This window comes from Callithrix jacchus, chromosome X (assembly GCF_049354715.1).
Source record: "Callithrix jacchus isolate 240 chromosome X, calJac240_pri, whole genome shotgun sequence".
Taxonomy (NCBI): domain Eukaryota; kingdom Metazoa; phylum Chordata; class Mammalia; order Primates; family Cebidae; genus Callithrix; species Callithrix jacchus.
Genome location: NC_133524.1, coordinates 19,856,380 through 19,883,705, shown reverse-complemented (window position 1 = coordinate 19,883,705; position 27,326 = coordinate 19,856,380). Strand labels below are relative to the sequence as shown.

At 42.4% G+C, this 27,326-nt stretch overlaps 1 protein-coding gene across 1 annotated transcript in view; it reads left to right on the top strand.

Annotated features, from left to right (window-relative positions):
• The window catches only part of MAP3K15 (mitogen-activated protein kinase kinase kinase 15), a 161,240-nt gene that overhangs the window by 111,001 nt on the left and 22,913 nt on the right, over positions 1 to 27,326 (top strand). Inside the window, exons 13-18 of the mRNA XM_078364229.1 lie at positions 24 to 119; positions 9,303 to 9,390; positions 11,604 to 11,737; positions 14,695 to 14,822; positions 17,674 to 17,804; positions 18,042 to 18,147. Of these exons, the coding sequence (XP_078220355.1) occupies positions 24 to 119; positions 9,303 to 9,390; positions 11,604 to 11,737; positions 14,695 to 14,822; positions 17,674 to 17,804; positions 18,042 to 18,147 (683 nt within the window). The remainder of the gene's footprint in view (positions 1 to 23; positions 120 to 9,302; positions 9,391 to 11,603; positions 11,738 to 14,694; positions 14,823 to 17,673; positions 17,805 to 18,041; positions 18,148 to 27,326) is intronic.

Here is a 27,326-nt window from a genome sequence, read left to right as displayed (position 1 = left end):
CATTATGCTTTGAAATTTTACAGCCTATCGAAGTTTGATGAACGGTGTTGTTTTCTATATGTCCATGATAATTCTGATGACTTTCAAATCTACTTTTCCACCGAAGAGCAGTGTAGTAGGTGAGTTATAGCCAATTCAGGTATTTGCAATCTAATTATGGTGAATCATTTTTAAAGGGCCTTTGATTTGAAAGTTATTTACCTGCTGTGCTGTCTTTCTTAAAATGTTAACTTACATCTCAAAAAAAACCTCTAAAATTTTCTGTAATTCACATAGCAGGCAATTCAGCCATTTAAAATATACAACTTGGCTGGGTGCAGTGGCTCACGCGTATAATCTCAGCACTTTGGGAGGCTGAGGAGGGTGGACCACCTGACGTTAGGAGTTGAGACCAGCCTGACAAACATGGTGACACATCGCCTCTACTAAAAAAAATTAGCTGGGCATGGTGGTGCATGCCTATAATCCCAGCTACTTGAGAGGCTGAGGCAGGAGGATTATTTCAACCTGGGAAGCAGAGGTTGCAGTGAGCAAAGAGCATGCCATCGCACCCCAGCCTGGGCAACAAGAGGGAAACTCTATTTAAAAATAAATAAATAACATAACGTAACATCCAGTGTTTTTTAGTATATTTATAGTTTTCCAATCAACACCGTAATCTAATTTTAGAATATTTTCATCACTCCACAAGAAACCCGGTATTCATTAGAGTCACTCCTCCTTCCTTCAACTCACCCCCTCTTGGCCCCAGGCCTAGGCAGCCATTAATTTTTGTGTCTCTCTCGTTTTGTCTCTTCTGGCCATTTCATATAAATGAAATCATACAGTATGTGGTCTTTTACAATTGGCTTTTTTCACTTAGCGTAATGTTTTTAAGGTTTATTCATTTGTAACATGTATCAGTACTTCATTTGGTTTTGTGGCTGAATTATATTCTTTTGTGTGGCTATACCACAGTTTATCTGTTTGTCAGCTGATAGGCATTTGGGTTGTTTGCACTTTTTAACAGTTATGAATTTTACTTCTGTGAACGTGCACATGCAAGTCTTTGTGAGGATATGTTTTTACTTCTCTTGGAGTCAAATTGCTGGGTCTTACGGTAACTCTACGTTTAACCTTTTGAGGAACTGCCAGACCATTTTCCCATTAGCAATGTATATTGCTATGGGAATTGGCTTCCAATAAGCAATGGCTTCCAATTTCTCTATGTCCTTGTCAGCACCTGTTATTATCTGTCTTTTGAGTATCATAATCCTAGTGGATGTGAGGCGAAATTTCATTGTGGTTTTGATTTGCATTATCCTGATGACTAACTGTACTAAGTATCATTTCATTTGCCTACTGGCCATTTATATACCTCTGGAGAAATGTCTATTCAAATTCTTTGCCCAATTAAAAAATAAACTTTTTATGTTTGAAAATATTCAGAACCATAGGAAAGTTTTTTTAAAAAAAGGAAATAATTTCCATATATGTTTCACACAGGATTTCTCAGAGTTAACCTTTTATCGCATTTGTTTTACATTCTCTCTCTATGCATATGGTTATTTTTTCCTGAACTGTTTAAAAGTAAATTGTAGACATAATGCTCCATTACCTCTAAATACTTCAGTGTATTTCACAAAAACAAGGCTATTCACTTACGTAATTACAGTACAGTTATCTAATGAGGAAATTAGGATATAGTTCTATAATCTATAACATTTATTCAAATTTTACTTAGTGTCCCAATTATGTCTTTTATAGCAAAACAAAAGGTTTTTCTTCTGGTTCACGTTCCAATCCAGGATCACATGTTGCATTTAGTTGTCATGTCCACACAGTCTCTTTTCACCTGGAAGAGTTCATCATCAGTCTTTTTTGGTCTTTTTTGACTTAATACTTTCCAAGAGTGCAGTCAGTTTATTTTGGGTAGTCCTTTGACTTGGATTTGTTGATCATTTCCTCATGAGTATGCTGATGTTATGTATTTGGCAGGAATCTCACAGAAGTGATGTTGTGTCCTTCTCAGTGCCTTATAACAAGGGACACCATATCTCTGTCAGTATTGGTGATGTTAACTTGGATCATCTGGTGAAAGTGGCGTTTGCCAGCTATCTCCAAACTTTGCCCACTTATAACTGGGTTATTTATCCTTTCATTATTGAGTTTTAAGGGTTATATATATATAGGTATGTATATATGTATATATCTATGTATTTTTTTTTTCTTCCATGCAAGTTCCTTATCAAATGTGATTTGCAAATGTTTTTCCCCATCCCATAGGTTGTCTTTTCACTCTCTTGATGGTATCATTTGCAGCACAAAAGTTGTTAATTTGGACAGAGTTCAACTTGCCTACTTTTCTTTTGTCATTTGTGCTTTACCGAAAGTTTCTGTTTTAGAAGGTTTTGTCTAACCTGAGGCATTCTATGCTTTTTATGTTTTCTTCTAAGAGTTTTATAGTTTTAGCTTTTATGTTTAAGTTTTTGACCCATTTTGAATTCATTTTTGGACATGGTGTAAGGTAGGGGTTCCAGCTTCATTCTTTAACATGTGGATGTGTGGTTGTCCTGGCATCATTTGTTGAAGACTATTCTTTCCCTCATTGCATGGTCTTGGTACTCTTTTAGGAAATCAGTTGACCACAAATGTAGGAATTTATTCCTGGAGTCTCAATTCCGTTTCATTGTTTTTATGTCTGTTCTTATGTAAGCACCATACTTTCTCGATTACTGTAGCTTTGCAGTAAGTTGTAAAATCAGGAAATGTGAGCCCTCCAACTTCGTTCTTGTTTTTCAAGATTATTTTGGTTATTGTGGATGCTTGCATTTCCACGTGAATTTTAGGATCAGCTTATCAATTTCTGTTCAAAAATGGCAGCTAGGACTTTGACAGGGAATACGTTGGATATCTAGATCAATTTGGAGAGCATTGCCATGTTAACCGTTCTGGCTTCCAATCCATGAATACAGGATGGATTTCTCTTTACTTAGCTTTTCTTGAATTTCTTTCAACAATATTTCTGTAGTTTCAGCATACAAATTTTGTACTTCTTTTGTTAAATACATACCTAAGGATTTTATTCTTTTGATACTAAATGGAGTTGTTTTTTGAACTTCACTTTTGGGTTGTTTCACTGATGATGTATAGAAATACACTTCATTTTTTAATATTGATTTTGTAACTTACAATCTTGCTTAACTCTTATATTAGTTCTAATGGGTTTTGAATTAGGATTTTCTGTATACAATATTATGTCATTGGCAGATACAGGATTAGTTTTTCCTTTCCAACCTAGATGCCTTTATTTTCCTTGCCTAATAATCCTAGCTAGAATCTCTAGCATAATGTGGAGTAGAAGTGGTAAGAGTAGACATTCTTATTTTGTTTCTGTTCTTAAGAAGAAAGTAGCTAGTCTTTCACTGTTAGGTATGAGAGCAGCAGATTTTTCATAGATAACCTTTATCAGATTGAGGAAGGTCCCTTTATTCATAGTTTATTTGCATCATGTAATTTGAGAAAATCTTAATGGTGTCTCAGACAATCATTGTCACAACATGTTTAAAGATTAGACTAGGCTGGGTGTGGTGGCTGATGCCTCTAACACTAGCACTTTGGGAGGCTGAGGAAGGGGGATTGCTTGAGTGGGCAGTTCAAGACCAGCCTGGGCAACATGGTGAAACTCCGTCTCTACAAAAAGTACAAAAACAAATTTAGCTCAGTGTGGTGACATACACCTGTAGTCCCAGATACTCAGGAGGCAGAAGTGGGATGATCACCTGAGCCTTGGGGGGTTGAGGCTGCGGTAAGCTGTGATCACGCCACTGTACTCCAGCCTGGGTGACAGAGCAAGACCCTATCTCAAAAAAAAATGCAGACTAGGGAATCCTTGGATCATAACCTTCAATTTACAGTAGAAAAAATTCTGCCACATATAAATTGGTGTAAAAGTAATTGTGGTTTTTGCCCTTAAAAACCTAATATTAGCCAGAACATACTTTTTTTTTTTACTACAAAATGTGCCCTTTTGACCCTCATTCAGTACTCAGTACCTTTTCTGCCATATATTTTAATAATTTTTTATCCATGTGTAACATACAAATAAAGTTTGTAATGTGCACCTAAGTGTACAGCTTGATAATTTTTGATACATATCTATACCCTTGTACCTACCTCCCAGAGCAGCATCCCCGAAGTTGCTTTGTGCCCCTTCCCAGTCATTAAACTCTGTCCAGTGATAACTATTTTGATTTACCCCAATGGTTAGTTTCACCTGTTCTTGGCCTACAAATAAATAGAATTATATAGTTTGTACTCTTGTTTCTTACATCTTTCACTTAAAATAATAATCAGAGCTGGGCACGGTGGCTCACACCTGTAATCCTAGAACTTTGGGAGGCCAAGGCAGGAGGATCGCTTGATCCCAGGAGTTCAAGATCAGCCTGGGCAACATAGGGAGACCCTTGTCTCTACCAAAAGTAAAAAAATTAGCTGGGCATGGTGGTGCATGCCTCTAGTCCTAGCTCCTCGGGAGGCTGAGGTGGGAGGATTGCTTGAGCCTGGGAGGTCAAGGTGGCAGTGAGCCATGATTGCACCACCGCACTCCAGCCTGGGTGACAGAGTGATACTCCGTCTCAAAAACAACAACAACAACAAAATGAGATCGAACTGTGAAATGTATATCAGTTCATTTTTTCTCTGTGTAGCATTCCATGGTGTTCCAATTTCTCTGTTCTTCTATTAATGAAGACTTGGATTGTTTGTGCTTGGGAGCTATTATGAAGAAAATAACTATGAACATTTTTATATATGCCTTTTGGTGAACATATACATTGATTTCTATTGAGTGTATACCTAGAAGTGGATTACTGGTTTATAGGGTATGTTTATTTTCAGCTTTGGTTGATACTGCCAAGAGTTTTCCAAAGTGGTCATGTCAATTTACACTACCACTAGCAATGTGTGAGAGTTCCAGTTGTTCCATATTCTTAAGAACAGCTGACATCACCTTCATTTTATTCTGTTGAGACAGAGTATTGCTTGCTTGCCCAGCTGGAGTGCAGTAGCACAGTCTTGGCTCACTGCAACCTCTGCCTCCTGGGCTCAAGCAGTCTTCCCACTTCAGCCCCCTGAGTAGCTGGGACTACAGGCATGTGCCACCACCATGCCTGGCTAATTTTTTTTAAATGTTGTAGAAACAGGGTTTTGCCACATTGCCCAGGTTGGTGTCGAACTCCTGGGCTCAAACAATCTTCCCGCTTCGGCCTCCCAAAGTGCTGAGTTTACAGGCATGAGCCACTGCGCCTGGCTGATATAATCTTTTAAATCTTAGTTCTTCTGTAAGTGTATACCATATGTCTCTTAAGAAGCCCGACTATTGGGTTTCCCAGCTTTCAAATATTAGAAGAAGGTGAAATGAGAGAGATCTAAGATGGCCAATTATCAGCAGCTCAGGATTGTAGCTCCCAGTGAAAGTGCAGAGAGTGAGTGAACGCCACACTTCCAGATGAATTTTTGTTGCCCACGGATCGGGAGATTCCCAGTGGAGGAGCCCCACGGGTCGCCATTGCAACTCTTTTGGCTGGCACGGTGGTTCTCAGTACGGAGTATACGGGACTGGGTGCCCTTTTAGTTGGCGTTTGGAGCTCTGGGAAGGCAGAGTTGCCCGTTCAGCTGATTGAAAAGGGGACTGAAGCGGGCAGCCAGACCGGAAGATTCCCGGGCAGAAAAGTGCCAAGAATCTCAATGCAGCTGTTTCAGCCAGTGCAGTGGGTCGCTGCAGAGGAAATTATGCAAATCCTGGTGCCTTTTCAGTGGGCAACTGGAACAGCTGGGAGAGAGTCGACTGTTCAACTAAAAAATAAATAAAAGAAGAAGAGGCTCTGAGACAGGGAGCCAGGTGATCAGGCTTGGCTGGTCCCATCCCCACAAAAAACCAGCAATTGGAAGTGATGAAGATTGAGAGTTTCACAGCGAGCACAGCTGAACCCAGGAAGGTCCAGCTCTGTGGATGTCCACTGGAGACCCAACAAGCTGGACATCCACTCAGAGACCCAATCTGAAAGTCAGCAATTACAAAGATGACAGGTGGATAAATCCACAAAGATGGGAAAAAACCAGCACAAAAAGGCTGAAAACATCCAAAATCAGAATGTCTCTCCTCCTATAGGGGATCTCAGCTCCTCATCAGCAATGGAACAAGGCCTGATGGAGAATGAGTGTGATGAACTGACAGACTCAGGCTTCAGAAGGTAGATAATAAGAAACTTCTGTGAGCTAAAAGAACATGTTCTAACCCAATGCAAAGAAACTAAGAACCTTGAAAAAAGATTTGATGAAATGCTAATGAGAATAGACAATTTAGAAAGGAATGTAAGTGAATTAATAGAGTTGAAAAACACAACACGAGAACTTCACGAAGTATGCACAAGTTTTAACAGTCAAATTGATCAAACAGAAGAAAGGATATCAGAGGTCGAAGACCAACTTAATGAAATAAAACAAGAAGACACAGTTAGAGAAAAAAGGCTAAAAAGGAATGAGCAAAGTCTCCAAGAAATATGGGACTATGTGGAAAGACCTAATCTACGTTTGACAGGTGTACCTGAATGTGACGAAGAGAATGAATCCAAGCTGGAAAATATTCTTCAGGATATCATCCAGGAAAATGTTCCCAACCTAGCAAGGAAGAACAATACTCAACTCCAGGTAATACAGAGAACACCAAAAAGAAATTCCTCAAGAAGAGCAACCCCAAGACACATAATCGTTAGATTCACCAGGGTTGAAATGAAGGAGAAAATACTAAGGGCAGCCAGAGAAAAAGGTCAGGTTACCCACAAAGGGAAGCCTGTCTGACTCAGCAGATCTCTCAACAGAAACCCTACAAGCCAGAAGAGTGTGGGGGCCAATATTCAACATCCTTAAAGAAAAGAACTTTCAACCCAGAATTTCATATCCAGCCAAACTAAGCTTCATAAGTGAAGGAAAAATAAAATTTTTTGCAAACAAGCAAATACTCAGAGATTTCATCACCACCAGGCCTGATTTACAAGAGCTTCTGAAAGAAGCATTACATATAGAAAGGAACAACCAGCATCAGCCATTCCAAAAATATACCAACAGGTAAAGAACATCACCATAATGAAGAATTTACATCAACTAATGGGCAAAACAGCCAGCTAGCATTAAATGGCAGTATTAAATTCTTATATATCAATATCAATCCCAAATTTAAATAGACTAAATGCCCCAATCAAAAGACATGGGCAAATTGGATAAAAAGCCAAAACCCATCGGTATGCTGCATCCAGACCCATCTCACATGCAAGGTTACACAAAGACTCAAAACAATGGGATGGAGGAAGAGTTACCAACCAAATGGAGAGAGAGAAAAAAAAGCAGGAGTTGCAATTCTCATCTCTGATAAAATAGACTTTAAAGCAACAAAGACCAAAAGAGACAAAGAAGGACATTACATAATGGTAAAAGGATCAATGCAAGAAGAAGAGCTAACAATTCTAAATATATATGTACCCAATACAGGAGCACCCAGTTATATAAGGCAAGTTCTTAACGACTTACAAAGAGACTTAGACTCCCACACAATAATAGTGGGAGACTTTAACACTCCACTGTCAATATTAGACAGATCAACCAGACAGAAAATTAACAAGGATATCCAGGACTTGAACTCAGACCTGAAATAAGTAAGCTTAATAAACATTTACAGAACTCTCCACCCCAAATCCAGAAAACATACATTTTTTTTCAGTATCACATCACACCTATTCTAAAAGTGACCACATAATTGGAAGTAAATCACTCCTCAGCAATTGCATATCATTTCAGTGGTTTAAATGAAATATTGGTTGGCTGCTTGTTTGTTATTTTCCTCCCTTATTCCTTCCTGTCTCCATTGTTAAGAACATTTATTGGGATAAAAGAGGTTTTTAATATCCATTTTTAGACTGCATTCTAGCCTGGGCAATAGAGCAAGATTCCCGTTCTCTCTCCCTATTTCTCTTCCTCTTTCTTTATCTCTTTCATTCTTTTTTTCTTTCTTCCTTTCTTTCTTTTTTCTCGTTAAAAAAAAGGTGAAATGGGTTAGCTAGAAAAAAAGAGCATTTTAATGGTTTATAGAAATTATCCTGAAATATACAGTATTCATCCACGACTTCTTAAGAAAGAATTGTGAGTAAAAATTTTCTAATGAGTCAAAATGACTCATATCCAAATAAACAAGTACACAATTCTAGGAAGTGGCCCATGTGGCCCAGCAGAATTTGTGAGAAAGATTTATGGGTCAGTATTAAGCTTGCTCTGTGTCAGCAGAATGATGTGGCCACCTTATGCGTCTCCTCCATCTTTCCCCTTACACAACATCTTACTGAGAACTAGATTGTCTACACCTTGGAAGGTGATAGTCCTACTATCCTTAGCATTGATTAGATCACTTTTGAACACTGGTCTTGCAGCCAGACTTCAAGAATAATACAGGAGGCTGGGTGTGGTGGGTCATGCCACCCAACACTTTGGGAGGCCAAGGTAGGGGTATCACTTGAGTCCAGGAGTTTGAGACCAACCTAGACAACATAGTGAGACCCCATCTCTACAAAAAATACAAAAATTGGCTGGGCTCAGTGATGGGTGCCTGTAGTCTCAGCTGTTTGAGAGACTGAGGTGGGAGGATAGCTTGAGCTCAGGAGGTTGAGGCTGCAGTGAGCCATGATCACACCACTGCACTCCAGTGTGGGTGACAGAGCGAGACCCTGTCTTTAAAAAAGTAAATAACACAAGGACAGCATTTTAAGTATTACCTGCTAGTGGAGTAACTCACAAGTCCTGGGGAAAACTGTGATGGGACAGAAAGGGAAGACTTAAAGGGACGTGATAAAATTATGAGCATTTCTCATAATTTTGTTGTCTAGAAAAGTGGTTATTTCTAAGCAAGCTGTGGATGGAACCCACATAAAAGAAGTCTTTGGTTCAATAAAAGGGAAACATTTCTCATTAAGATCTTTCAAGAATGAGCTGTCTTTGGGAGATAATCAGTTCTCTGTTGCTGGAGGTACTCAGGTAGCAATTGGCCAACCAGTTGGTGGAGATACTGTATAGAGGGGATTCAGGTGTCACATCAGTAGTTGCCCTAGATTTGATAACCACTAGAGTACATGTCAAATCAAGGGAGGGGATCGATTGTTTCATGGACTTGTAAAAATTTGGTTTATATTTAAGTACAGTTTAATAAAGCTAAGTAAGAAACAAGGAACAAGAGCAGTCCTGATTTGGCAACATATTTGTGACATTTGCTATTCTAGATTTTTCTCTTTGGTCAAAGCAATGATAACCAATACAGTGGGCAGTACAGTGGAGCCGGAGGGAGAGACCGACGGAGACACCTTGGAGGTGAGTCATGGGTGATATAGAATATGGAAAACATGATTGATTGTGTTTCTTGATGCTTCAAGAAAATGTCCCGTCTTTCTCTGAGGATCCTGTTGAGTATGTTTTATGAACCAGCCAGCCATCACTGCATGGCTCTCAGAGATAAGGTTTCATGTGTTTCCATAGAAGAATCTCATTAGTTTAGGATTCTCTCATTTAGAATGCTTAAGAAAAATTTGGTCACGGACTACTAAAATTTCCTTTTGTGTACAACCTACGGAAGTTTTCTCTAAGCTAATTAGTGATGTTGATGAGACTACAAGAGAATTAGCCAACTGGAAGCAGACTTCGTCATTTATGCCTAAAATGACTTTAGTTATAGCTACGTGCATATAGTATATTAAATATAACAACTAAGTTATTTTCAAAAGTAGACTCACCATAAGCTCTTTTGGCAGCACAATTATAGTCTGAAGTTATCGAACCATTGTACGTGTGTTTAAATCTTGAAGAGTTATTCAGATTTGCCATCAGATTCTTCCAGTGATTACAATTTAATGAGATTTTACTGTACTTTCAGGTTAGAGCGAAAGGAATTCCTTAAGGTTTCTTTCAGAAAATATCAAAGGATTCATTTTAATAATTGAGTTAACTACTAGAATTCTTAGGTCAGGACCAAAGTTTGTCATAGAAATGAACTGAACAATGGTGCTTTGAGGACAGCAGGTGCGGGAAATGGAGCAAAGTGTGAGATAAATGTCTTCTATGGAGCAGGCTGATTGCTAATTACATCAGACAGTGATGAAGGTGCTTTAGTAATATATATTTTTTTTTAAGACAGAGTCTTGCTCTGTCGTCCAGGCTGGAGTGGAGTGCAGTGGTGCAATCTCGGCTCACTGCACCCTCCGCCTCCTGGGTTCAAGCAATTCTCCTGCTTTGGCCTCCCATGTAGCTGGGACTACAGGCATGTGCTATCATGCCTGGCTCATTTTTATATTTTATTTATTCGTTTATTTAGAGACAGAGTCTTGCTCTGTCACCCAGGCTGGAGTGCAGTAGTATGGTCTTGGCTCACTGCAATGTCCACCTCCTGGGTTCAAGTGATTCTCCTGTCTCAGCCTCCTGAGTAGCTGGAACCACAGGCGTATGCCACCACACCTGGCTAACTTTTTAAAAATATTTTTAGTAGAGATAGGGTTTCTCTATGTTGGCCAGGCTGGTCTTGAACTCCTGACCTCAGGTGATTCACCCTCCTTGGCCTCCCAAAGTGCTGGGATTACAGGCGTGAGTCACTGTGTCTGGCCTAATTTTTGTATTTTTAGTCGAGACGGGGTTTTGCCATGTTGGCCAGGCTGGTCTTGAACTCCTGACCTAGGTGATTCTCCCACCTCAGCCTCTCAAAGTGCTAGGATTACAGGTGTGAGCCACTGTGCCTGGCCAACCCTTTAAGGACTCTTAATTGTCATGAGCATCCCAGAAGTAGATGGGAAAGGATACCCACATACCCCCGACTATTCCGAGTATAAACTGCACTTCTGTAAGTAGACGCAGTGGAGCGTGCAAAATAACAGAAAGAATTGATTGCTGCCTTTCTGCTTTAAATAAGTGTTGCTCAGCCTATAGTCACATTTGTTTTAGTCATTGAAAAGAATCAAATGCATCTGTATGTGACAGCTTTTGATGGTAAGATGGGGAAACAAAATAGTAATGCTAATTTTAAATCAAGTGTTTGCACTAGGTGTTTACCGCTAGATCCAGATGCCTGAAAGAGTGGGGAAACCCCAGCATATTTACTTTTTGTATTAAGGTAACTTTAATTATATTGACCTTTAATTCCTTTCTGGCTAGTGAAAGAGATTTGTTTCCTGACAAGTTGATAAGGGATTCTGCAGGAAGACACCTCTTTTGGGTATTCACTGTGCTTAGAAGCAGTTTTAAATTGCACCATTAAAATGGAAAGGAATTTCCAAAAGTGAGCCATTTATGTTCAAACTGTATTTTTAATTTTCTTGGATTTCATTTCATAAAGTCATACCATGAACATGTGAACAATGGAGAATTCTACCCCTTTAAAGTCATTTAATGAAAAGCACCTAGGCTAAGCACTGTGACTTGCCGGGCACTCAATTAATGTTATTGATATTTGTTTAGTTGCTAGACAACTCTGAGGCCCTTGGAGGGCTTCTCCACTGCAAGTTGCGTGCTCTTTTGTCCTGTTGTTTTTTCTTCTTCAGTATGAGTACGACCATGATGCCAATGGTGAGAGAGTTGTGTTGGGGAAAGGCACGTATGGGATTGTGTATGCTGGCCGAGATCTGAGCAATCAAGTGCGAATAGCCATCAAAGAAGTCCCGGAGAAAGACAGCAGGCAAGTCCAGGCGGGCCTTCCACTTTTCGAGTGCCATCTCTACGCACCAGATTCCACACCCACCGCCGATGGTGTGGAGGAGTTAAGGATGAAAGCATTATGTTATCACAAAACCTGTCATTCTCTTGTAATAGGGGTGGTTTGCTTTTTTTTTTTTTTTTTTTGTGGAACAGAGTCTCGCCGTATTGCCTAGGCTGGAGTGCAGTGGCATAATCTCTGCTCACTGCAATCTCTGCCTCCCAGGTTCAAACGATTCTCATGGCTCAACCTATAGCTGGGATTACACCACGCCTGGCTGATTTTTTGTATTTTTAGTAGAGATGGGGTTTCACTGTGTTGGTCAGGTTAGTCTCAAACTCCTGACCGCAACTGATCCACCCGCCTCAGCCTACCAAAGTGCTGGGATTACAGGTGTGAGCCACTGTGCCCAGCCAGGGCGATCTGCTTTTTTTTTTTATTGTATTACAGATTGAGAAAATGGAACAACTTCACCTAAGAGGCATGTGGATTGCAGAGGATTATATTTTAAAAGTAAACTTTCATTGTGTTTCCACCCATTGACTAGGGCTAAAGTTTTACAGTTTTTGCATAGTTAGTTGTTTACAAGTATGATTTATATGTATTTTTGAGACGAGCTCTCACTCGTCACTCAGGAAGGAGTGCAGTGGCGGATCTTGGCTCACTGCATTCTCCACCTCCCGGGCTCAAGCGATCTTTCCACCTCCACTGCCCGAGGAGCTGGGACTATAGATGCACGTCACCAAGCCTGGCTAATGTTTGAGTGCAAATATAATTTTTAAATGTGAACGAGTTATTTTAAATTCACATTGTAACAGTTGAAAATGGCTATGATTTGTTCAGATGCATCATTGTGGAAAATTACATGCAGTTAAACAAAAATCAGATTTTTGCAGTACAGACTTTTTCAGCATCCTACCCTTCAACCTCGCCCATGGATTTTGGACTATTTTTCTATCATCAGTACTGCTAATTTAGTTCTTTGACTTTTTTTAGTTTTAAAAAATGTTTGTTTCTAGCCGGCCACAGTGGATCACACCTGTAATCCCCGTACTTTGGGAGGCTGAGGCAGGCAGATTGCTTGAGGTCAAGAGTTCGAGACCAGCCTGGGGAACATGGTGAAACCCCACCTCTACTAAAAATACAAAACTTAGCTAGGCATGGTGGCGCACGCCTGTAGTTCCAGCTAGTCAGGAGGCTGAGACATGAGAATCATTTGAACCTGGGAGATGGAGGCTGCGGTGAGTCAAGATTGCGTGACTGCACTCCAGCCTGGGTGACAGAGTGAGACCCTGTCTCAAAAAAAAAAAAAAGTTCATTTCTTTTTAAACTTACACCCCCACAGAATTATAAATGAGCATTGCAATATTGACTGCCAAGTGTTTCTGTAGAGAAGCTACATACACAGTTGGAATTAACCATCCTGTGGTCCATAGGTGGGTCAGACCACAGCTGTACAGTTGCCTTCAGTGCTGAGTGCTGAGGAATATGTGTAAATACCCCTTTATCTGGGTGATCGCTGATATATTGGGGATGAGTTTCAAGGGATTTCTGCCAGCTGTAAGACCCGTCATTCATCCATTCATGTATTTGTTGATTTTCAGTGGGATAGCATGTTATGATACATGAATTATGAGACAGGACCTGAAATGAACTATTTCCATTTCTTCATTTCACCAATAAGAAAATCAAGACTGAGGAAGATTAAATGACTTTCCCAAAAATGCTTAGAAACAAGACTAGGATCCAAGTCTCTTGAGTTCCTCATCCAGCATCTAGTCTCTTCCCTCATGATGGATAAAGGGTTGCATTTGTATATATTTGGGGAAATTGCTGGCATGTACCATCTCCTTCAATTGGTAGCAATAGGCTGAACTTATGATGATTGCTACCTTCTCTGTGTCAGACTCTGGGCTGGCACTGGGGACCAAAAGGTGACTAGAATGGCATCCTGTTGGATGACTAGGATAGTGTCTCAGGATGCTGCTGGTTTGGCAGGAAATGCAGATACTTTGCCTGTGAGTGAAAGTGACAAGTGCCATGATAGAGGAGTTCACAGAGTGTTTTTTAGAACACAGAAGAGGAATGAATTACTCTCCTTAGTGAGTTGTGGCAAGTTTGAAAAAAATAGATCAACTTTGAGCTGGCCTTTGAGGAATGAGTAGGAGTTTGTTTAGCAGAAAAGGAGGCCAGTGCTGTTGGAAAAATAGTTGTTAAAACACAAAGTTTATTCAGAGAACAACAGATTGTCTGATATGACTTGAATGGAGGCTGCAGAGCAGTGAAATGCTCTTGAAATGAGGGTAAAAAAAAAAAAATTTTTAAGGCTTAGCCTGAACTGATCTTTGAAAGTCCTTGTATATGACATTAAATAGAATGGTCTTGATGTGGAATTATGTGGGGAAGTGATGTGGTGAAGTGTTTTAAGAAGAGGTACTATAATGGCCAAGGGTAGGGAATGGATTAAAAAGGCCAGACGCTGGGGCTGGGTGACCCATGAGGTGGCTGCTGTTGTGGTCTGGAGCGACTCTGTAGAATCAGACTAGAGGGCAGCTGAGGACAGAACCTTCTAGAACACCACCCTTCATGGGAGGCAGAGGAAGAGGGGCTGCTGAGAGAAGTAAAGAATGTTTGGTAGGTTCAGGCCCTAACAATAACAGTAGTAACAATAGCAGTCATTCATTGAATATTCACCACATACCAGCTACTCCACTGAGTGCTTAAGGAAATGGACATGCCTTCCCCTGGCAGTCCTGCATGGCTGTAGGCTTGTCTATCCACTGTCATACACATGGGAAGTTGAGTGGTCTCATGGAAGCCAGAAGAGAGAGTTTCCAGAAAGGAGGGATGGCAGCAGTGGGGCAGGTACTGGTGAGGTGAGATGGGGGTCTGGGGCCCTGGGATTTGACATGTGACCCTGGCTCTGCTTTTCCCAATAGATATTCTCAGCCTCTGCACGAGGAGATAGCCCTGCACAAGTACCTTAAGCACCGCAATATCGTTCAGTACCTGGGCTCTGTTTCAGAGAACGGCTACATTAAGATATTTATGGAGCAGGTGCCTGGAGGTGAGTAGTCGCTGTGTTCTCATCTCACATTCTGAAAATCACAACATGGATAGCATTTGTTGTCCACCATTTACAAAACGACAGACCCCTAAGCCAGGCCTGGAGGGCGCCTGTAGTCCCAGCTACTTGGGAGGCCGAGTTGGGAGGATCACTTGAGCCCACGAGGTCAAGGCTGCAGTGAGCCGTAATCACAGCATTGCATTCCAGCCTGGGTGACAGAGCAAAAGCCCATCGCTCTAAAAACAACAAAACAAAAAAGCAACAGACCTTTTAGATGTTGGAAAGTTGGATACTTTCCAAATGTCATATAAGCAGTCTATTTCTGGTTTCTTGATGCGGTTTGTTCAACCCACAAATATTCATTGACTGTCTACGGAGAAAACATAGTCTTTGGCCTTGAGGCCTTCATAGTCGAGGAGTTTAAAGATGAGTTTGGAAAAGGGTGCAGAAGAGGGAACATTAGTTTTAAAAGCGACAATGCAAAATAGCTTTTTGATAATGAAATCAAGCACCAGTGTTTTATCCACAAAAATCCCTGAATGCAAGAGCTAGGGCACCGGAGGGGTGTTCCTGGGATCTGGAGCCAGACCATCTAGTTTGAATCAGTTCCTCCATCCACAGGCTGTGTGACCTCAGGAAGATTTTCACCTCTCTGTGCCCTCAGTGTTCTGTTGGAATAAATGAATGGTCAAATTGGAGTAATAATGACTAATAATTGGAGTAATAATGACTGGGATAACATTAGCCCTGTCTCAGTGGACTGTTGGGTGGATTCTGCCTGGCAGAGAACAAGAGCTTAGTAAGTGCTCATTGAAATAATAAAATCAATCAAACTCTTTAATTAAATAATGATAGTTATTATCTGAATACAGATGTTAAAACTTGAGTTGGAAATCTGCATTCATTCAGCCGACAGTTATTAAGAGTCTACTATTACAGGAAGAGTCTTAAGTATATTCATTAAGAGCCAAGCAGTCAGTCAGGTGCAGTGGCTCATACTCAAAATCCCAGCACTTTGGGATGCCAAGGCGGGTGGATCACTTGAGGCCAGAAGTTCAAGACCAGCCTGGCCAACATGGTGAAACCCCCTTTCTACTAAAAGTACAAAAAATTAGCCAGGTGGGTGGTGTGCGCCTGTAGTCCCTGCTACTCGGGAGGCTGAGGCACCAGAATTGCTTGAACCCAGGAGGTGGAGGTTGCAGTGAGCCAAGATCGCACCACTGCACTCCAGCCTGGGTGACACAGTGAGACCCTGTCTTCAAAAACAAACAAAAAAAAGGCAGGCAGTGGGTTAGATTTTCAGGGATAAATAAAGTAGTTTCTTTTCTCCTTAAGTTGCTCATAGTCTAGCAGAAAACTCGTCCATTGCTTTTTTTTTTTTTTTTTTTTTTGAGTCCAAGGCTGGAGTGCAGTGGCATGATACTGGCTCACTGCACCCTCTGCCTCCCGGGTTCAAGCAATTCTCCCTGCCTCAGCCTCCCCAGTAGTTGGGATTACAGGTACCTACCACTATGCCTGGCTAATTTTCATATTTTTAATAGAGATCAGGGTTTGCCATGTTGACCAGGCTGGTCTTGAATGCCTGAGCTCAGGTGATCTGCCTGCCTTGGCCTCCCAAAGTTCTGGGATTACAGGCATGAGCCACTGCATGTGGCCCATTACTCTTCTCATTAGTTGATACCTCATCCCAGGTGTTAGGTTTAAGGGTATCAACAGAATTAGAGACAGATGTGTTCATCCCCTTTTACAGATGGAGAAACCAAGGTAGATCAAGGTCCTATAACATTGGGTAAGTGGGAAGCTGAGACCAGCCGATGTCTGAGGGCCCGTTCCTGCCAGTGGACAGGACGTCCTGCAGCTCACATGTTGTCCTTTGAGACATGTGGTCCAAGTATCCTGAAGGGAGCTTGTCTTTTGGCCCAAATGTTCAGTGTTTAATAGCGTAAGTGGTTGTTAATTAAGACAGTCCCGCCCTGTGACCTGCCTCTGTGGCTTTCTCACACTGAGGACAGAGAAGCCCATCTTCCTCCATTCCTAGTTCTTGTTACCCTAAAGGGCCCCTCACTCTGGACCTGTCTACCTCTGATTCCAGGCAAGATGTAAAACGTGGCTTTGACCCAAGCAGAATGGCTGAGACAGACCTCCTGTAAACAAGTGTCATGGGACCTGCGTTATCTGCGCCAGCAGGCTGTGACCCTCGAGTTTAGAGAGCATTGTTTTGCTTTCCTAACTTCATGCAGCTGAACAGAGCTAAACCCACAGTTGGCCCCCACTGAATTTCAGGGGGCACAAGGGGTTCGTGTTCACCCTCTGCCTCTGGTCAGGTTCATGTTCTGAATCGCTTTCAGTTCATTCCCTGGCTGTAGCTATAGAGGGGAGGAAATACACTACATTTAGCCCAGATCTGATGGTCTTGGTTTAAACACTTGTGTTAGGTTAGAAACCTCACCTCACTTCATTTCCCTGAATTCTTATTTATTTATTATTTTTTTTGAGGCAGCGTCTTGCTCTGTCGCTAGGTGCCTGGCTGGAGTGCAATGGCGCGATCTCAGTTCACTGCAACCTCCACTTCCTGGATTCAAGTAATTCTCCTGCCTCAGCCTCCTGAGTAGCTGGGACTACAAGCATGTGCCACCACATCCAGCTAATTTTTGTATTTTTTAAATAGAGACAGGGTTTCACCGTGTTGCCCAGGATGGTCTCGATATCTTGACCTCGTGATCTGCCTGCCTTGGCCTCCCAAAGTGCTGGGATTACAGGCGTGAGCCACCCATGCCCGACCTCATTTCCCTGAATTCTTATCATTGAATCTTTCTCATCCTGATAAGCTTTTTGCTGTGGCTGTCTCTAGGAAGCCTTTCTGCTCTTTTGCGATCCAAATGGGGGCCGATGAAGGAACCAACGATCAAGTTTTACACCAAACAGATCCTGGAGGGCCTTAAGTATCTCCATGAAAACCAGATCGTGCACAGAGACATAAAGGTATTTGCTTTTCTAAGCCGATGAAGTTGCCTTTGCTTGTATCAGATCGTGAGAGCTGTGGGTGATGTCTGCTGAGTGACTGGCTGACAAAGGTGTATGATTGAGCATAATCATCCCCAAAATGCAAAGTTTGGTTTTCCTAGAGACTTGTGACAGTTTCTCAAGGTCCATATATCTGTTTCATATGAGTTTGTTTCAACCTGTCTTTTAAGCGCTCGATGATGTTCTTTTCCAAAGGGCGATAATGTTCTGGTGAACACCTACAGCGGAGTGGTGAAAATCTCTGATTTTGGGACCTCGAAACGCCTTGCGGGTGTAAACCCCTGCACAGAGACTTTTACTGGTGAGTGGACCAGAGCTTGGTACGGGGTGCCCATCCCAGAGTTAGGCTTTCTGTACAAGCTGCGACTGTTCAGCAGTTACTTACTGAGCGCCTTCTTGGAGCACAGCGAGCAATTGATAATTGAAGTGGACAGTGTATCATCCCCAACTTCAAATTGTTATCCAAAAGTTGGGTAGATGTAGTGCTCTGCAAAGGTTTTTTTTTTTTTTTCTTTGAAACAGAGTCTCGTTCTGTCGTCTAGGCTGTAGTGCAGTGGCGTGATCTCAACTCACTGCAACCTCCACTTCCCGGGTTCAAGTGATTCACATGCCTCAGCCTCCCGAGTAGCTGGGATTATAGGCGTGCCACAACCATACCTGGCTAATTTTTGTAATTGTAATAGAGATGGGGTTTCACCATGTTGGCCAGGGGCTGATCTAGATCTTCTGACCTCAAGTGATTCCCTGACCTTGGCCTCCCCAAGTGCTGAAATTACACGTGTGAGAGCCACTGTGCCTGGCCTCTGCTTAGGTTTTCTGAAGGTCCCTCAACCAACCAGCAAGATGGCAGCACATCTCTTTAAAGTTAATAGCCCATAATTTGAAATCATGGGTAATGCTGAGTAACAATATTCCTCAGACAACTGATTAAGACATTTTATTGGTCTGTCATAAAAATAGCCTGTTACCACAGTGAATTCTGGTACCTTGTGTTTTTGATATGATTGTGTTTCCCAGAGAGGCTATTTTTCCAGGGGAATATGGTATTCTAAGTGATTTTGAGGAATTGGATTTTCTTGCCCATGTGTCGATGATGGAGAAAGTTGAGCATCGACAGGGGCTGGGTTCAAAGGGTGGTGTAAAATTATCAACTAGTTTCACAGTTGCAAGACCAGTAAGTAGAGTGATGGTCAGAAGCTCCCTTGGCTTTTGGAAATTCCTGCTGAAACCTAACTAATAACAAGAACTTTGATCCTTGGAAAGAAGTTCTGAGTTTTGATTAAGCAAAGGTTTATAGTCCCCCAAGGAGTAACATAAAGATCACAAAGATCTTGCTTGATAGAATTATGAAACAGCTGGGGCCTGGCGCAGTGGCTTGCACCTGTAATCTCAGCACTTAATGTAAGAGGCCAAGATGGGAGGATCACTTGAAGCCAGGAGTGCAAGACCTGCCTGGTCAGCATAGTGAGACCCCATTTCTTAAAAAAAATTTCTGATATGGCTTTCATAGGCTGGGCACTTTGTGAGACTGAGGCAGGAGGATCTCTCTTGAGCTCAGGAGTTCAAGACCAGCCTGGGCAAACCCCATCTCTACAAAAAAGAAATAATAATAATTCTGTATTATATATAACTTGTAACTTTTTCATAGCAATGCACTTAGCCAGCTACTTGTGGCAACAAGATTGCCCTACTTTCTTCTTTGTCATTCAAAAGATGGGTAGATGTATATTATATATCACATATTACATATGATGTACATATGTTATATATGTATATTATGTAATAATATGCATGTTATATAATAATTATTATGACTAGCTGTGTGTGTGCCTGTGTTCCCAGCTACTAAGGAGGCTGAGGTGCTCGAGTCCAGGAGGTCGAGGCTGCAGTGAGCTGTGATTGTGCCACTGCACTCCAGCCTGGATGATAGAGCGAGACTCTGTTTCAAAAAAACAAAAGAAAAGAAAAAAGAAACAGCTCTTACAATAATATAGCTCAGAAATGAGCTATAAAAGATGGGTGACTGTTCTCTATCTCTGCAGTCACCAAAGCTTTAGAGTACACAGCTTGGGTCTTACTTTTGGTGAATAATGTCTCAGCTTTGAAAGATTTTTTGTCAACGAGACGGTTGTTGCTTGTCAGCCACTGGACACCCACAGTGGAGACACATTCACCATCTAAGAAGAATTTTAATGCATCACAAAATGACTTCTCACTTGTAACACAAGGAGAAGTAAGCACGTGTGCCTGAAAATGGGAAAATATTTTACCAGGGACACTATCGGAATCTCCCAAAGAAAGAGTACGTTGAATTTTCATTCATTGTTTCTGGTGTAAATATACATCTATCAATATGTGTATATGAATATGTATGTATGACTAGCACTTTATTTTCTTTTAGCATTTTACTACCCTAATTGAAAATGACTTGTATCCTCCTCTTTGGAAGCCACCAATTAGCTTAGCAATACATAGCAAGAGGGGCTCTGATATGACAAGGAGTTATTTCAAGACACAAAACCCCCAACAATTTATCTCATAATTAGCATCCCTGAGGAGGAAAAAAAACTCACAAAGAAAACACATGCATAATTCATCCTTGCATATCACATTTCCCAAGTAATTGGCTTGGGGAGGCACAGATTTTACATTCCAAAAGAATGCAGGGATGTTGGGGGATAATGAAGAAGGGGTCTCGTTTTGATTAGGAAATTCCCCCGCATATAATTGCTCTTTGCAAAACAGAGCAGTTCTGTAGCTGGCTGGTGCAGAAGTCCAGACCGGTGGTTGCTCAGCCTGGCAGGAGAGCCAGAGGGTTTCAGGCAACTTCCTGGCCTGGAGCCCTCCCCTCCTGTGTTCTTCTGAAGGGTTTACCCCACACATGGGAACCTGCGAGAACAGGAGGAAGGGCCGTTGTAGCCAGGGTCGGCCCTGCCTTGTCTTTTTTTTTTTTTTTAATAGCCTTATCAAGGTATAGCTGACATATCATCAAAGCACCCATTAGAAGTGCCCGATTCATTGGTTTTCAGTAAGTTCCCTGAGTTGCTCGGCCATCACCATGATCCAGGGTCTGAACCTAGCAGACCCCTGTGCCCCTTGGAATTCAATCCCCATTCCCACCCCAGCCCCAGCTCATCACTTTTCTACTTTGTTGTGTTTGTGGGGCTTGGCCTGTTGTGGATATTCATACGCATGGATGTGGGGTTTTGCATCTACCTTCTTGTACTCGGAGTCATGTTTTTGCAGTTCCTCCATGCAGTGGTATGTATGGGTACTTCGTTGTTCTTCAAGGCCGAATAGCGTTCCATTGTGTGGAGAACCACGTTTTGTTCGGCCCTTTACCAGTTAAGTCATTTGGGATTGTTTCCACTTTTTGGCCACTGTGTATAATGCTGCTGTGAATATTTGCATACAAAGCTTATGTGAACATGTGTTTTCTGGCCTCTTGGGTAGATACCTAGGAGGGGAACTCAGGATGGGAACTCTGTTCTTGTCAGGCTGCAAACATCGTTGGTTCAAATCCTGGCCCAACCACTTGCTAGCTGTGTGACCTTGGGCACATTACTTAACCTCCATGTGCCTCAGGTGCTTCATAAGTAAAATAGAAATGCGACTCATAGGGCTTTTATGAGGGTAAAGTGAGTTATTGATGAAGTGCTTTGACTGGTACCTGGCACATAGCAGGTGCAATTGAAGTGTTTGCTAACTAAATACTCACTTGTACTCAGAAGTCATGGGTTATTAGAACTGGAAGGAGCCTTTAAGAGAACTGAGTTTATGTGCATAACTAACATGTTGAACCCATTGGACTCAAAGGGTATAATCACAAAAGCAAGTGGATTTTTCTCTACCACTTTTCCTCCTGCCCAGGGCGGGAGTTCTTTCCTTGGACTTCTCCAGCCACCCTTACATAACAGAGAAAGTCATAATGACGCTTGGAGGGACACACACAGTCTGAATTAAGGAATTAAAAAGGATTCATCTCTTGAACCCGGGAGGTGGAGGTTGCATGAGCCAAGATGGTGCCACGCATTCCAGCCTGGGCTACAGAGCAAGATCCTGTCTCAAAAACAAACAAACAGAAAAAGGATTCAGGATAACGTACTGATCAGTGCGCTGTTCCTCATTCAAAAGGCAGACTCCTCGCCCCTTTCCCTGCAGGCAGTGACCTGTGGTCAGGAGCAGGGTGCTGGCTTTTTCTCCCTAATCACCAGCTGCAGGAAGGAGAGGACAGGGGCAGGGAAAGTTGTCACCTGACTAGCACGGTTGGAAGCTGGCTTTGCGAGCTGTGGGCCTGGCTGGTGTTTATCTTCCCTTGCTGGCTCCCTCTGGATGTAACTTCTGGGTCATGGGCTGGGGCCTGTCCTTTGGGTGCCTGCCCCTCCCCCGTCATTTACCCCTTATATTATATCCTCCATCTCGTTCTCCTGAGGGATTCAGGCTGTGGAAGACTGCATTTGAGGAGGAATTTTTTTTCTTTTCTTTATTTTTTATTGGGCAGCCCCTGGAACCAGACTAGGTTCTGAGAGAGACTCCCAGGATTCCTTTTTAAAAGACCGTAGGCTGGGTGCAGTGGTTCGTGCCTATAATCACAACACTCTGGGAGGCCGAGGTGGGAGGATCGCTTGAGCTCAGGAGTTTGAGACCAGCCTGGCCAACATACTGAGACCCTGTCTCTACCAAAAATATAAAAATTAGCTGGATGTGGTGGTGTGCACTTGTAGTTCCAGCTACTCGGGAGGCTGAGGTGAGAGGATCACTGAAGCCCAGGAGAATGAGGCTGCAGTGAGCCATGATTGTACCACTGCACTCCAGCCCCGGTGACAGAGCGAGACCCTGTCAGTTAATCAGTCAGTCAAATAAATAATAAAGGTAAAAGATAAACCCTAAGCCAGTATTTCTACAATAGGTCCCACATCTGGTGTCTGGGGTTCATGCAGCTTCAACGCACTGTTGAGAGGGTGTAGCAGTGTCCCCAGACCTCACAGTCCCGTCTGCTGCTGGGAGTTCCCTTTGCTCCCTTGGGAGCCAGTCCACTGTGCAGTCTACCTGCAGGAACATATTCACATGGAGCAGAGTTGGCTCAGTGAAGCCCCCTTTGAAGGCTTTGGGTTAGGAACAAGTGGCACCCTTCCCACCAGGCTCATCCCGTGGGCAGGGCAGCTAGGGTAGTTCCTGGGGCCGTGGGAAAATCGTACCTTACCTCTCTTTTCTGTACGTGATTAATATGAAATTTTGAAATGTGGGCTCTAATGGTATCTCCAGGGGCCTGTGGAAGATGTGATAATCCTGAGTTGGTATTGAGTGGCTTGAGTCGCCCTGGGCCCACACCCTTTTGGGGACAGTCCTGCCCCAACTCCTGTAACTTGGGAGAGGGTAGGCAGCCCAGCATAGCTCTCTATAGAAGCTGCCTCAGCACTACCCCCAAACTATTCTCTCAACTCTCTCATCCCCTTGATCAGAATAGAAGGCCGTGGGCCTCAGTGATAGACGGTTGTCTTCTGCCATCTATCTTCTTTGCTGGTAATCTGAAAATCCTATCGACAGTTATCCAGGAACCTGCAGTGGATTGTATGCCCTAGCGGGGCTGAGTCAGTGCCTGTGGGTCCCCTCATCACCTTGTTCTAAACTGCACCATAGCTGGCAGTAACCAAGCTGTGTGTGGTAGGCCATACCTTGGAGGAGATATAGTTTAGAGAGCATATGGCGCCCCAGGAGAGCCAGATTTTTTTTAAAACCAAATCTCGCTCTGTTGCCCACACGGGAGTGCAGTAGCACAATCGCGACTCACCGCAACCTCCGCCTCCCAGGTTCAAATGATCCTCTTGCCTCAGCCTCCCGAGTAGCTGGGATGACAGGCACACACCACCATGCCTGGCATATATATATATATATATATATATATACATACATATATATGTGTGTATATATGTATGCGTATATAAGTATATATATATGTATTTATATATGTTTATAAATATATATATGTATTTATGTATATAAAAATATATATTCGTATATAAACACATATATGTATTTATATGTGTATATATATGTATTTATGTGTATATATATGTATTTATATGTGTATATATATGTATTTATGTATATATGTATATATATATGTATTTTTTTTTTAGACGAAGTCTTGCTCTTACTGCCCAGGCTGGAGTGCAGTGGCGCGATCTTGGCTCACTTACAACCTCCACCTCCCAGGTTCAAATGATTCTCCTGCCTCAGTCTCCCAAGTAGCTGGGAGTATAGGCATGTGCCACCACACCCAGCTAATTTTTTGTATTTTTAGTAGAGACGGGGTTTCCCCATGTTGGTCAGGCTGGTTTCAAACTCCTGACTTTAAGCAGTCTGCCTGCTTCGACTCCCAAAGTGCTGCAATTGCAGGCGTGAGCCACCATGCCTGGCTTATGAGAGCCAGATTTAAGGCAACCCAATTTTCCAGGATTTGTGCATGATTCAGATGCCCCACAATACCATCTTCACTTGCTTTTCTCGACAGAATCCAGCCTTTGGGATAGCTAAGGTACACACCAAATAGGCATCCCACCAGGGGATGTTCCCTTGAGTATTTGAAATAGTTGTGTGCATCCATCTCTCTCTCAGCTCTACTGAGAGTGGATGGTTACCCTGTGAATACAGTAGTGAATAAAATAGAGCACCCTTTTTCATTATTGCCCTGTACCTTCCAGTTATATGGAAAGAAGCTCCAATATGGCTTTGGAAATCCTTACAACTGCTGCTGTTATTCAGGCAGCTTTGTTTTCAGCAGGGCTTCTTGATGAAGCATATAGATCAGTGATGTTATGGTGTGTAGTTGTGAACTTGGAGGTAGAAGACGTGGGTTCTAGCTTAAGTGAATCCTTTAGCCTCTCTCAACCTCAGTTGCCTCCTGTGTAAAGTAGGAATAGTGGTAGATGGAGCCTGACCTCCCAGAGTCATTTGAGTCAGATGGACAAAGCTATGTGGAGACTCTTGGTGTAAGCCATCAAATGCTCACCAGAAGTCAGAATTTGTGGCAAGCAGCCTCCAAAATGACCCCCAATGATCCCTACCTCTGTTAGTCACACCCTTGCATGGTTCCCTCCCTTCAAATGTGGACTGTACTTAGCAACTTGCTTCTAATGATTAGGAAGAAGTAGGACTGATGGTGTATGACCTGGAGGTTAGGTCATAAAAGGCAGTGTGCCATTCCTGTTTCTACCAAGGGATTAGTCCCTTGGCAGAGGGGTATTTGCAAATATTTTCTCCCATTCTGCTGGATCACTCTCTCTGAGGGATGCCATGCCTCAAGCCAGTCCTTTGGAGGATCCCATGTAGTGAAAAACTGAAGCCTCCCACTAGCTTCATCCTTAGTGAGTGAGCTTGGAAAATGGTCCTCCAGCCCCAGTCCAGCCTTCAGATGACTGTAGCCCCAGCTGACATCTGGGCTGTAACTTCCTGGGAGACCCTGAGCTGGGTCCAGCCAGCTAGCTAGTTGCTCCTGGGTTTCAACCCGTAGAAACTGTGTAAGACCTATTTGTTGTTTGAGTTGGTAGATTTGGGGGATGATTCCTTGAACAGCGATAAATAATATGAATATTATTATTGAGTCATTTCCTTTAGAAAGACATTCACCATGGCTCCATATAAAGACATCTGCAAATTTATTTTTAAGTTTTGTGGGTACATAGTAAGTGTATGTTTATGGAATATAGACTATTTTGATACAGGCATGTAGTATGTAATAATCACATCAGGGTAAATTAGGTATTCATTACCTCAGGCATTTATCCTTTGTGTTACAAACAATCCAGTTATGCTCTTTTCATTTTTTTTAACATACTTTTTTTTTTTTTAGAGACAAGGTCTCCCATCCACCCAAGCTGGAGTACAGTGGCATGATATCGGTTCACTGCAGCCTCACTTCCTGGGCTAAGGTGATCCTCCCACCTCAGCTTCCCAAGTATCTGGGACTACAGGTGCACACCACCACACCTGGCTATTTTTTTTGTACTTTTTTAGTAGAGAGGGGGTCTTGCTCTGTTGTCCAGGCTGGTCTCAAACTCCTGGGCTCAAGTGATCCCCCCACCTTGGCCTCCCAAAGTGCTGGGATTACAGGCATGAGCCACCAGGCCCAGCCAAAATGTGTTGACTCTAGTCACCCTGTTGTGCTATCAAATACTAGATCTTATTCATTCTTTTTCTTTTTTTTTTTTTGTACCCACTAACCATCCCCACCTTACCCCAGCCCCCACTGCCCTTCCCAGCCTCTGGTCACCATCCTTCTACTCTCTGTGTCCCTGAGTTCAAGTGTTTTGATTTTTACCTCCCACAAAAAAGTGAGAACATGCAATGTTTCTCTTTCTATGCCTGGCTCGTTTCACTTGACGTAATCATCTCCAGTTCCATCCATGTTGTTGCAGATGACAGAATCTCATTCTTTTTGATGGCTAAATAGTACTCCATTGTGTATATGTAGCACATTTTCTTTATCCATTCATCTGTTGATGGACATTTAGATTGCCTCCAAATCTCAGCCATTGTAAACAGTGCACAGCAAACATGGGAGTATAGATATCTCTTGGATATCCTGATTTCCTTTCTTTTGGGTATATACCTAGGAGTGGGATTGCCAGATCCCATGACAACTGTGTTTTTAGTTTTTGGAGGAACCTCTAAACTGTTCTCCACGTGATCGTACTCATTTACATTCCCGCCAACAGCATGCAATATTCCCTTTTCTCCATCCTCGCCGACCTTTGCTGTTGCCTGTGTTTTGGGTATCAGCTGTTTTCACTGCGTGAGTTGCTAGTGCCTTGTGGTTTTCATTTACATTTCTCTGATGACTGACGATGTGGAGCACCCTTTCGTATGCCTGTTGCCATTTGTATGTCTTCTTTTGAGAAATGTCTATTCAGATCTTTTGCCTGTTTTTTGATCAAATTATTAGACTTTTTTCTTGTAGAGTTGTTTAAGCTCCTTACATATTCTGGTTATTAGTCCCTTGGCAGAGGGGCAGTTTGCAAATATTTTCTCCCATTCTGTGGGTTGTCTCTTCACTTTGCTGTTTCCTTTGCTGTGCAAAATCTCCAAAGTTAGAATTAATCAGACTAAGTAGGCTTCAATTAAGAAATAATTGTACCGGGACGGACATCTATTTGACTGGAGCCAATTAGCCGTTGACATTTGGATTAGCGTTTTTTTCTACTGCTGAATACCTCTCTAAATGTATTCTCTTGCTCTTTGAAGAAATAAATTGAGTGGTTATATTAGAGTCTGGGCAGAAAAACAGAAATAACCCCACTTACTTCCACAGAGAGAATTAAATAGAAATAACTGTTTGCTGGGTATCAAAAGCCGAAAAGGCAGAAAGGGAGGCCCTGAGGTGTCAGGAATCTCATACCCCTGGGGCTTGGGGGCAGATGGGAGGGTGAGATTAGAACTTGTTGAGAGGAAGTGTCACCAGGCTGGAGCAAGTACCTCTGA